This window comes from Abrus precatorius, unplaced genomic scaffold (genome assembly GCF_003935025.1).
Source record: "Abrus precatorius isolate BTA unplaced genomic scaffold, Abrus_2018 Scaffold4, whole genome shotgun sequence".
Lineage (NCBI taxonomy): Eukaryota > Viridiplantae > Streptophyta > Magnoliopsida > Fabales > Fabaceae > Abrus > Abrus precatorius.
Window position 1 is genome coordinate 20,101,417 of NW_020874384.1, and position 13,288 is coordinate 20,114,704.

A 13,288-nucleotide genomic window follows, 5' to 3' on the forward strand; every position below is an offset into this window, starting at 1 on the left:
GTCTAATCAACGACGGGTTTCAGCAAGATACAACTACTAATAGGGAACCTACTCGTCTAATCAATGACAAACCTTGATTTTTTCCCCATCCTATATAAATTTAACAGGTCATATGCGTTTGAGTTTTAACCGTTCTCTTTAGATTAAGGTAAATATAATAACTTTTTTCTTTATATTATAGTAAATATAACTCCTTTTGAAGTTCTCACTACGCACACATGTAAAGACATAATGGAAATAGATCCTGTTGAATGTAAGAATTTAAAAATTTAAATTATAAATATACATAAATACTAAAGATTAGAAGTTAATAATCTTATAATTATTTTATAAAGTGTATTTATTTTTTAAATTTTAATTATTTAAATTAAATTTTATAATTTGTATTGATCGTTAGTACTTTACCTATGAAGTTATGTTAACACTCCATTGCTTCAAACTCAAAATAAATAGCGCACGGTAGGTTATAAATAAACATTATGATGCGTTTGATAAGATTTTTCAAAGTTTTTTTAATGATAATTTTATTTAAAATTCTAAAGAGATAATTTAGATTTTAAGAAAAACACTAAAATTACTTCTTTTATATATTCTTTTTAAAAAATTCAATCATAATAATTTGTTAAAATAGTTATTAAATTAAAAATGCAATGTTTCTTTTATAAAACAAGCTTAACCTTACCGGCAATTAGTATCACTACTGCTTCTTTATGAATTGCTCATTTGTATTCACGGGGTAGTGCAATGTCTATGGATTTATTTTACAAATTATAAACAAGAGAAAATTTCAATTTTCGTAAAGAACCGTTCGTGCAGCTGGGGAGCACCGACACAGAACCCCCGCTATGTCAGTGGGCACTCTTTGTTTTGGGCCAAAGCTGTCCTTAGTGGATCTTTTTATAAGTAAATTAAAAAAATGTTGGGAAGGCCTAGTCCACAATGCCCCCAGTATCCAAATTCTTTTATTTTCTATCGTTACAGTTTTTTTAATAATTAAAAAATAAATATTAAATATATTTTATATTTTGTGATAATAAATATATGTATTATTTAAATACACGTTTGAAGAAATATTAAAAAACAACTGTATAACTATCTTATATGGATATATTATTATTTTTAATCAATAATTATAATTATGCATTTTATTATATTTATAAACATAAAAGTATCTGAATCAGCATTTATTATAAAATTTGAATCTACATATAATAGAAATATAGAATTTGGATTTAGCGACGGGATAAAGTAGTAATGATAATAAGGGATCATCTGAGTTTCCATCTATACAGGTCGACCAGGTGGACGGGAACTATAAATTTAAAAAAAGATTATAAAAAATAAAATTATGAAATATTTTGTGATATTGTTTTATTTCAACGAATAACATATTTTTAAAATATAAAAAAGTATTAAACTTTAAATAATATATTTATAAATATTCAAAAAGTCACGTTAAAATTAAATGGTTAATGATACAATTTTAAGAATTAACTTAATTAATGATGTAAATTTCAGAGAATAAATAAATATTTTATTTTATTTAATATAATACAATACAAATTTTTAATCTATGGATTTGTTTGCTTATTTTTTAATGACGCTTGTTAATGTTACTATTCATTATTAAATATTGTCTTCTTTTGGCATGCTATTTTCGGTGTAAGGAAATGAAACATCGGGATCTATTTAATTCTTAAATATTTTTTATTTTTATTTTTATTTTGAAATTTTATAAATGTTGGTTTAAAAAATGAAACTGGAATTGCATATTTTTTTAGGAATAAGATTATTCACAAAATACTTATTTGCTTATATGGTTTTTAAATGACAAAAATGACCCTTTATAATTTATAAAATATTCTCTTGCTTTGATATATTTTTAATTTACTTATTATTTCATTTCTTTACTACAAGCCTACAAAATATTTAAATTGGGAGAAAAAAATAAAAATAAAAGAAAAGTAAAGTAAGCCTACAAGCCTTCTAGTTTAAATTGATGAAAAATGAGTGTGATTTATAACTACTATTTTACCCTTTGAGCAAAACCAATGCATAATCTAAGTTAATTTTCAATATGTTAATATCAACCCGTAAAACGGATATTATTATTCTTCTTTTTTCCTGGGCTTCATGTTCATTTGCATGCCACCTGTGTCGTAGTTCACATTGCTTTTCAATTGAACCATGTGCTCTTGTTTCGTATTAATTAACACTATTTCTCACATATCCATGAACATAGCATAGAATATACACACAAAAATGAAACACGTTTTGTTCGTAAAAAACTGAAACACGTGTTTTGAAAGAAAGTTTTGGGCATTGGAATCAATATTTACAAGTCCCTCTCATCTCATAAGAAAACATGGCTCAAGCGATTGATAGGAGATGGAATTGTTAGGGCAGAAGCGGAAGGAGGGAGGAAGAGGAGAAGAGAAGATGCAAATGCACTCTGTTCTGATATTTCTTTGTTCAAGAGATTCATTATGACTGTATTAAGTTTTTAGAATCACACCTAATATGTTTTAAGGATGGATTTGAATTATATATTCAAGTTGTTTGAATCAAGTTAAATATCTTCTATTTTTTCAAAAATTTATATAATATAATTTGGTCTTAATCAAGTCAAGTTTAGATATATAAAAAAAAAATTGATCAAACTTTTAAATTGGATAAAAAAGATAAACATAAATCCATTTTAACTTATTTCATTTAGACTCTAACTCTTCTTTCATGCAAATATTTTTCAGATTCTCAACTCGGTGTAAATATTGTTTTAGAGGGGGTATTGGGTTAAAAATATGAAAAAAATATTAAATTAAAAGTAAAAAAATTAAATGCATAATAAATCAATAAAATTAGTTATCACTGCCTAAAATATTGAGAACATGGATGATCACAAAATATAAAAATTATCATAGACGCATTAATAGTTTAGATCAACTTTTAATTCATGAAAAAAATTCGATTATCAAATCTTAGGGCGTGTTTGTTACAGTGTTAAAATCTCCGTCGAGTAACGATAGTTCATTTGCTTTATTATACAGATAAACACTTATTGTTAATGATATTTTAAGGATAAACTATTAAACTTTACAAATTTACGGATGTTTGTTTATAAACAAGTTAGATAAAAATTAATTTTAAAAAATAGGGTAACTAAATTGATGTGACGAATTTAATTGAATTATTTTAAAAAAATATTTATTAAGAAAAAAAATGACATTAATTTAATAAATAAAATTTCCTTACTCGTGACTCAACATTCCGTTCAGAGTGGTTTTGGATTTGTACAATTTCAATGAAATTGTGTGACATGTGTTATTCAGACAAGGTCAAGCTATCAAAATTTGAAAAAAAATAAAAAACTATCAAAATAAACTAGAGCGTGTCTGTCATTAGAGAAATATTTATCCAGATAATCATTTAATTTTGGACTTTTTGATAAGTAGATACAATTTAATTATATATTTTTTATAAACATTTAAAAAGTGAAATCTTATTAAATTTTACTAAAAAAGTTATTAACAAAAAGATAAATATAAAATCTTTACACAATAATTTTATGAAGTTTAACATGAAGATAATATTTTCATGTAAAATATTTTTAATAAAATGTTAATGCTTTATACCATTAATTATATAAATCTCAGTCTTTCAAATTTGTGTAAACAGAGCGTGTAAAGCTCAGAGCATATTTAGTAGAAGATATAACTGCAGACACCTAAACTAATCTAACCAATCCGATTAATCAAACTTGTTTCAATTAAAAAAAAATCGAATTTGACTTAATCAATGGGTTATATGGAGTAAAATTATATTAGATCCCATCCAATTAAAGCTATTATTTGAATTTTATGTTTTTATAAATATAATTTAAAAGATTATACATAAATATAAGTTTTATCAAAAGTGGCCGAATCTAATCCAATCTCAATTAAACAAATTAGGAAAATTTTGACACAAATCCAACCCAGCCTGACTCGTGTGCAGCATGCGGTGCACCATCAAATAAAACCCATCAACGGATGAAATTAAAACCTGTCTTGCGCATAAATTCAGCTAAAAAAGATAAAAGAAGGAATGGAATAACACATTTATATATCCTTTGAAATTAGTTCTCCAACAGGGTACATTTGCTAGAACATTCACCTCTGCGGGAAAATGATGCTTAATTTTTTCTAGGACATTTACAATCTAAATCCCCAAGATTCGTTCATGGGTAAAAATATTCCTTGAGGTTAGAGTCTCTCTAAAATAGCAACCTCATACATGAATTTATATATATATATATAAGTGAAAGGAAAGGAGAAAACCAAGTGAGAGAAGCAGTGAAGCAGCTTCATCTTTAGCCGTTTTCTCCTTAAAAAGAGCAAAAAGAAAATGAAAATGGTTCGTACGGATGACACGGCAACCTTTTCATCTGAGGGTGGAAGTGAGAGACTCAAAAACATCTTCTTCACATGGAATTGTGAGACCCCTTTCGTGATCAAAGCCAAACTCTTCTTCTGCTTGATGAAGAAGTGTTTGGAACTCTGGGCGACTTAGAAAAGATATTGGAACAATGTATCTACTTCTATTTTCTCCAACATATACAACAAAGTGACCCTTAGGTACGTCCAAACGAAGGCCTTGATCGTCGTACCCTTGTTTTCTCCCTAAGCTTGAGCATCTCTTTAGGATTTGCTTAATAAGTGCTGTTTGAGGAAGTTTACTTGATTTTCTAAGAGCCATTGTGGATTTAGTGTGACAAGAGGGAGAGAAGAGAAAAAATAAGAGATGGTGGAGTGAAATGGAAAAGGGAACGTGGTGGGTATTTATCATGAGGCTTAGGGAGGATAGTAATGATAGATAGAGGAACAGAGTCATGTGGGGTTGTGGGGACAAATGACAATAGCTTGGGGCTGTTTTGGGGACCTATGGGGGGCTCAAGGTTGCTAACCCCTTTTTGGGTTTCTTCCCTCTGTTGCCCTTTCACAAGACACCTTGGTCCCTCTTCCTCTTCTCTCTCTCACTCTACATTAACATTTTCTTTTTTTCCTTTAATTGCTTATCAATATCATGTAGCCATTGTTTCTTTCAAGGGAAAAAAAAAGTATAAAATTTATTACCACTGGTTTTTTTCTTTTATTTTTCATTTTATCTTTAATCGTATTTAAATATTTTATTAGAACTTACTTTTTTCTCTTCGTCCAAACAGTAATAAAGTACAAAAACAACTCTTACTTGTTACATGAAAAAATAAATCAACTATTACCTACGTTTTATATAATTAATTTTGTCTTCTTTTCTCTTAACATATCTAGTTATGTTCTTGACATATATTATGAGACATGTTATTTGTATAACAAAGTATTACGACATATTTTACAAAAGAAAAAAATATGAAATAAAAAGGGAAACATTAGCTTGTAAAATATGTTATAAAAATTCGTTGTAAATATAAGATTGTATTTTATCAAAAGCTTATAAATTCCTCGCCCCATTGTTTTGCCATTCTTCGTCATCTTTCACGTGATATTTTATCCATTTGTCAATTGGCTCGCTAATCAATACGTACAATTCTTACAAAATAAAAATATTAGCAAGATATTTTTTAAAAGAAAAATGTCGGAAATTTCTAATAATAAAAATTATTTTTCTCTTGACGTATCTTGTTATGTGTTTTTTTTTTTCTTTCAGGTCAATCTTGTTATGTTCTGAACATATTGAGAAATTTCAAATACCCCGTCCCACTGTCCTGGTCACTCTTCAACATTCACATACTATAATTTTAGACAAATTACACTGATAATTCATGAACTCAAGTGATCTTACATTTGATATTTTTGTCTTTTTTGACCCCACATAAATCTCCCCTCATTCAGATAATTACATAAAAATATAAGACTAGTGTAGATTAAAATTGAAAGCGATATGGAGAAATTTTTACTAAAATTTAGGAAATAAGAAAGTTGGTTGTCCCTTATTTGTTCCAGTTGTCAATGTACTGAACAAGTACAATTCTCACACGAAGAAGCATTCCCGCAATTTCCAATGTTTGCTTTTAACTTTTGTTCAAGTCCATTTTTCACAACGGTGAATCAATGTATTGTGTATACGAAACCCAACGGCAGCAATTGAAGTACCCGAGAGTTACCCAACCCATTTTCTGGAGTAAGGCAATAGTGAGTATCCATCCGTACATGCTTCCTTGCCTTTATAGTTGCATGCTCCGTTAGCACTAATGTTCAGTCTGAAAGATACAGATTTTGCCTTGTCCCCTGTTCTTCAGCCATTTGACACACTTTTCCATTTCCTTGTTCAAAGCTTTGGGGTTCGCACCACATCTTACAAAGTTTCATAAAATTTTATCCCAATATATATATTTTTTTACTTTACATAAACCTCCGTTTTATATATAATAACATAATTTACATATTTCTCTCGATTGCAGAATCACTGATTTTTATGTAGATATGTGAAATTAAAGCAATACAAAAAAATATATAATTATATTAAATTTTAAAAAATATAAATATATTGTATTCAATTCTCTTTTTAAATTATATTTAAATATTTAATAATTTATTATTTTACTAATCGTTAAACATAAATGTAACATATATATAATCATAAGATAATACATATATATTTTATGTTTTTCTTCTTATCTATTTTTTTGTTATATAACTTTTTGAACAATTTGTTTTTATATCAATACAAATTTTCTCATAAATACTGCAAGATTTACGACTAAAAGACCTTACTTTTCATTAACTTGATATCGTTTTACAACCTGAAAAACTGAATGATAGGAAGGCTAATTTCTTGGTCTTTCCTCCCACAATTTTTATAATTTATTGACATTGTAAAATTTAACTGCTAAAATTGAACGTTCAGCGAAATAATTTTATCATAAACAAAGCAGAAAGCAACAACATTTAACTATTACAAATATTTTTGTTGTTGCTTTGATAAATATAACTTTTCATAGTAATTATAGTGAGAAATTTAGCCTTGTAACCTTACTATTTTTATCGTCAACATTTTTTTTTCATAGAGATTATAGAAATAAAACATTAATTTTAATTAGAAGTAGATAACAAGAACACTTATACCACTCACTAGTGTTAAGTTGAGGAGTAGGATTATCCTTGATTGGCTATTAAATCCGGTGTCCGTAATAAAGAATAATTGGGTTGAGGCGTACATACACATGCGGGTTGATGGGTTTGAGAATTGTGACAGGTGAATGCAGGATTTCACATGGTTGCATTCAATCTTTCTAGCTACAACTTTTCTTCCCGGTACGGTCTTTCCCCTATCTTCTTCAATATGCGCCGAAATAGAACAACGGTCATACATTAGGGCCAGTAAAGAGAATTCTTTTATATAATAAATAAATAAAAATTATAAATTCAAAATAATTTATTCTTTTAAAATTTTACTTAGCAAAAAATTCTTTATTTTTATATTAAGTTTTTATCATTTTTTAAAAATTTACCTTAAGTTTTTTTTATTGCCTTTTTTCTTTTGCATTGCAGTGTAATGTCTACATGCTCTATGTTGACAAAACATCGCTCAAAATTGTAATTGAATATTAAGTTGAGAATCGTTAAAAATATTCTTTTTAAATATATTTCAATACATTGTTAATTATCAGTTAATTTTTTTAAAAAATTATAAAAATATATGAATTTTGTTATTAATTTAATACTTTTAGTTTTAGTTTTATTGTTATTATTCATATTTTTAATAAATAAAACAGAACGTGTTAGAAAATTGTGCTACTAATGCTTCCTCTATTATTTTGATCTTATAAAAAACATCATTATTTTTATTTTAATTATAAAAAAAATTAATTATTAAATTTTTATAGCTGATAAATAATAAAATAAAAACATTGGCGAGTCAATAATAAATTAAGGATAGATAAATAATCTTAGACTGGACTGAAGTTTAAAATAAATGATAAAAAAATAAAATATGAACAATATGTATAAAAATATAATGACACTGATGAAAGAGAAATACACATGCTACGTAGTTAATATCCAGACGGCTGAGTTTGCAGTTATTATATATATAAAGGAAATTTCTAAGTTGTTATTTTGGGTTATGGATGGGTTTAATTGAATACTAGCTCTACCTTTAACGCCAAAATTAAAAGGATCCATTAAAATTCTGGCGTAATCCCTGTGATGAGAAAAATACAATACCGCATATGATTTATTTATGTTCTTTTATTTATTTAGTCACGTGAGAATAAAAACTTCATTTTCCTCTAATAAACAGGTTAAACAATAACAGAAGCTAGAAGACCTTAAGATCACAACTAGCATATGCTAGACGTCTGTGAGAGTTAGTTACATGGTGATCTGTCATTTAGTTAGTGAGTTATTTTTGTTGTATATGCACGTGTAGCTTCTCCCATACACCTTGTTACATCCTGTTCCATGAAGAAGTACTGGTATCATCTCCAATCCAATCTCATATTATTATTATTATCTTGAACTATCTCAAATCTAATACATTCATCTAAATTCAACGAGTACTCAAAAATATATATATATAATTATGTAACCCATCTTTAATAATTGAAGTTCTATGACGTGTGACCAAAAATCATAGATGATGAAAATTTTATAATTTACCCTGATGACTAACCTTATTTTTGTGTGGAGATAATGAAAGTAATAGTGAACGAGGAAGAGTCACATGCAGGGCTCATCTCAAGAATGCACAAGGGAGGGAGTGGGTATTGGTGTGGTCCTTAAGAAGTGTAAGTGACGCAGGAAATGGTAGAAAATGAGGAATGGAAGGCAAGGTCGCAATCAGACGTAAATTGGTCGAGAAAAATATTAAATGAAAAAGAGTACTGGGCTCTGAAGTTAGCTCTTTGTGCAGAATAACTACTAGGGCTCATCATACCCATGTTCTGAGGCCAATAGTTACAAGTCATGCTTTTTTGTTATCATAACTGATGAGGCCGCGTCCTTTCCATTCCCCCTTCTCTTCCTTCCTGTCATTTACTCTAATCCCCATTTCAACCAGTACCTTCAGTGTACGTACATGTGTGTATCTCTATGAACAGGCATACCATGTGATCATCATACATTGTTTAACCCATTGCTGTACATGACTCGGTCCCCCCCCGTTTTTCTTTTTCCTTTTTACCTAAATTAAGGTCGTTTTTATTTTCAGGTGTGGAGCCCCGTTTATGACATTTTCAATGACCACTTATCAAAACTTAAGTTGACCAAAGCATGCAATATTCTTACTAATCTAAGTTCACTTTTAATGATTTTTTGGTCTTATAATATAAAGGAGTATTTATGGGGAGGGATTGGACAATTGGGGTGTAGGTTTGAATAAATAGATAGCTTTCTTTGACTTTGGCTCTCCATTTTGATATCCATGGCCATGACTAGTTAGTTCATAATTAAGATAGTTGTGGATAACTTTATTGACCATCCTCTCTGAACGGTGAAGTTATGGTTGTGATCAAAGGTAGCTAAAATGAGTATTAAATGCGTGAAACTTGGGGCCTGGGCCATGTTGTTCATGTATCACAGGTTCACAGTCTTGGAAAGAGGCTACCCATGTTCTGTGAATGAGGTTGGTTTGTATTTGTTACGAACAAGGAAAATAACAGATGGGATATATATGTGACCCTACCACGCTCCACAGAAGAGTGTGAGTGACTAGTAATGAAATAGTTTTGCAATTAACAGTGGTAGAAAATGGAACAACCTTCCCCTGCCACGTTTTGTTGAGAGCACATGAAGGCACGATACTTTTGCACCCAAAGCTCAAAGAGACAGCGCGGGTAGTAAGGACGTGCAAGTGCCAGCAGTACCAACAACTTCACTCCAATTTACCAAACACCATTCATAGTCACGGTTGTAGTTATCCCAAGTTTATAGTCCAAACAAACTATCGAGATTGAAGTTGCTGATGTACTTGTTTTGGTTATTCTAGAAAAAGAAAAACACACCAACTAATTAGATTATGGAGATGGATAATTCGCTAATGGTATCTAATATCTATACCTTGCCAAATTCTATGAATGAGGGGCCTAATACATGATATTCAACGGCTAGCATTCACTACTAGTTTTACTTTACCCATTAGGTGCTAGACAAGTATTATCAAATACATCTGGGATAGAAAGGGATCAAACATTGAAAGAGGAAAAGACATAAATAAGGACATGTTCATACTGATCAGTAAGAAACAAAGGTATACACCGACAATTGATCCATTTACATCAACCAATCCCCTAAACCTAGCCTACTATCTACCCTAATGGGAAGCCTAGTTTTCATTGATACTAATAGCGGGATATAAAATTGCAACACTTGACACTTATGAAGCCACACATACATACGGTTGGTGTAAATAATATACACGACTTCATCATCTTGCAGGAAAAAAATGGAATCGGACCCATCACAGCTCACATTGGAATCAGGAGCACAAAAGGACTTTAGGATGTACCTCTAACATGCTTAATCACATGAGCTGTATGACATGAAGAGAAGTATATCAGTATCAAATCCGTTAGTTTGCAGCAGAAACTGACCCATGTATAATAAGAAACAACATTATGCTAAGAGGGTCCAAGCCAGGGTGGAAAATTAATTTGTAGCACAATCTTGATTGAAGTGAAGCTTAAATCTGATTAAATGCTCTGATGAGTTGCCTTTTAGTTAAAGTGTAAGTTCAATGACAAACAGTCTCAACAACTGACTCTTTAAATTTATTCCCACCTTGTCTATCCAATTCAAACGAATTTAAGAAAAGTGGGTAAATAATTAGTTTCTAAATTTGTAAAATAGCACGTGATTTCTCATAACCTACTCTAATCAAAGTCATTAAGCTTTCCAATTGCCAAGTGTGCTCCTGCAATTGAAAAGGACTTTTAGTTGAAAATAATCACTTTTTTCACACACAAAAAGGAAGGGGGCTCGTTGAGAGAGACCGCTAGGAACATCACTAGACACCTTCAAAACTGGGCTATTTAGTGTGGGCCCAATAAGCACCATTGTTTACCATGTGAAAGATTGCAGGTCCACGCAAATTTTCTTTCTCATAGGGAATCGTCTTAACACTCGTCGGAATCTCATTAAAATCAAATCAACCATGGCAGCAACTAAGCTCTTTTTCACTTTTATTTTGGGGAACTTTTAAATTTACAACGTCAAAGATCAAATATCAAAATAACTGTTGTCGTTCAGAAATACAGTTCATTTTTATTAAAAAAATCACATTTCTAAAACAAATTTGTAGGTACAGAAAACTTTTTATATAAACTTTAAGTCTACCACAAAAGATAACTACTTCACAGCTTCAATAAATCCAACGAAAATCCTTTATTTATTAAAAAAATACGGAAAGTATATTTATAATATGCCCTATAAATATAAAATGAAATATTGCATTTAATAAAAAAATACAATAAATGATAAATTTGGGAATTCATAAAATGATAATTAAAACACAAATTATTAAAAAGTTGAAACATTGTCTCTCGTTTTTTGAAATAAAAAGGCGAAACTACTTTTTTATTTTTATACCGATAATACTTGTAGTTACAAATAAGAAACCATGTAAAAAATTTTGAACTTCCAGTCTACCACTAACGATGGAATTGACTTTCACGGCCCCAATAAATTACTTTATTTGATAAATAAATAAATAAAATAGGGAAAATATATTTATAATGTACTTAAAAAAAATAAAAATTGAAAATTTTAAATATGAAATTAAATACTGCATTTACATACAAAAAAAAGGAAGCAACTTCTGATAAACTCAGAATCGTAGAAAGCTATAAAAACAAACATAATAAAGTATTAAAAGGTTACATTATATTTTCACCAAAAAAAAGTAAGTTACATTTATATAATCCATCGTTTCACTTTTCTTACTAAAAAAAGAACATAAATATGTTTGCTTTATAAATGTATATGGGCTGTGATTTTGGATTGCCCATTTGTATAAGCCCACTATTTATCTCCGTGGCCTTTGTTCAGAATAGATATTCATTTTCCAGTTGTTAATAGTATTTTAAAAGGAAAAAAAAAGTATAAGTGGTGTGCACTTTTTTTGTTTATTTGTATTTATTTTTCCTTTATAAAAAATAAGATATCTTATATTTATATCTTTACGACTTTAGTTAATTATTAATTATTTATTTACAAGTTTTTTTACTTTGCAGAAACAACAATAGTAAATGATTAAATAACTAAATCAAGTCTTTATTTTTTTCCTTTTGTCTTGCTTTATTGTTCAAAGGCAAGCATAAATTCTGAAATAAAGATATTTTCTCGCTAATATTTGATAAAATAACTGCAAATATATTGGAGTAATTAATACATTTGTATTTATTGAATATCAAAATTATTGTGTACATTGTGTATGTGTTAGTTAAAACTTCTTTATATGTATTTTTTTCATCTTGGCTTCCTTTAACAAAAATTCTAACGTATTGGTTTCTTGATTAGTGATTTTTCCATTAGAAACTTCGATTTATTTTTGTCCTTAATTTGATATTTCTTTACTATTATTTTTTAACAAAATACAAGTTTTTTTGGGCATTTTTTGGTTTTTTTTTTCCAACAAAGCCCAATTCAATCCATTTTATAGCTAGGTTGGGTCGAATCAAGTTAAGAATAAAATATTCCAAACAAAAAAAAAGGAAAAACATAAATCCAACTCATTATTTAGATTGGTTTGAACTCTTTTTTGTTTTGTCAACACTTGATCTGACCATTGTATTAACCCGTAGAAAACATATTATAGGTCTTAATTAGTTTAATTGAAATTCGGTGGACTCGTTGTTTCAGGGAACAAAGGTCTCACAACACTTTTTTCATTCATAAATATTCGAACAATAATTATACTTAAGAAGAATAAAGTTCCTTATCACTTAAATCAGCCAAGGTTGTACAGTTTTATTTAGTTTAGAAAAAAAATATCTTTGTTTTGTTTTTTTTTTTTTTAAGAATCGCAATTTGAAGCCATATTTTAAAATAAAGAAAAAGAAAACAATGCATAAAACACTTTTTTTATTTTATTTTTATAAAAACTAGTAACTTTGAATTTCTGAATGTGGTAAGCAGAGCAGGCTAGTCTTGACTCCTTAGCGATCGGTGTCTTGAATTAATAATCGAAGAACGAGAAAGAAATTTCTGAAAAAGAAAAATGGTTTTGACTTATTAGAAATGTCTAAGTTAAAATGAGTAAAAAGGCTACCAAAGTCCACCCAATGCCAGGACGGAAACATCGGCCACATGCCTCA

The 13,288-nt window shown here is 28.9% G+C and overlaps 1 protein-coding gene across 1 annotated transcript; it reads right to left on the reverse strand.

The window, feature by feature from the left end:
- Nucleotides 1-4,419: 4,419 nt before the first annotated feature.
- Nucleotides 4,420-4,734, reverse strand: LOC113865698 (auxin-responsive protein SAUR50-like). Its single transcript, XM_027500418.1, has one exon. It carries the CDS (start codon nt 4,732-4,734, stop codon nt 4,420-4,422), a length of 315 nt encoding a protein of 104 aa, XP_027356219.1.
- Nucleotides 4,735-13,288: the final 8,554 nt, after the last annotated feature.

Excerpts from the sequence above, each read along its gene's own strand:
- LOC113865698 (XM_027500418.1), bottom strand. The coding sequence starts at position 4,734 with ATGGCTCTTAGAAAATCAAGTAAACTTCCTCAAACAGCACTTATTAAG.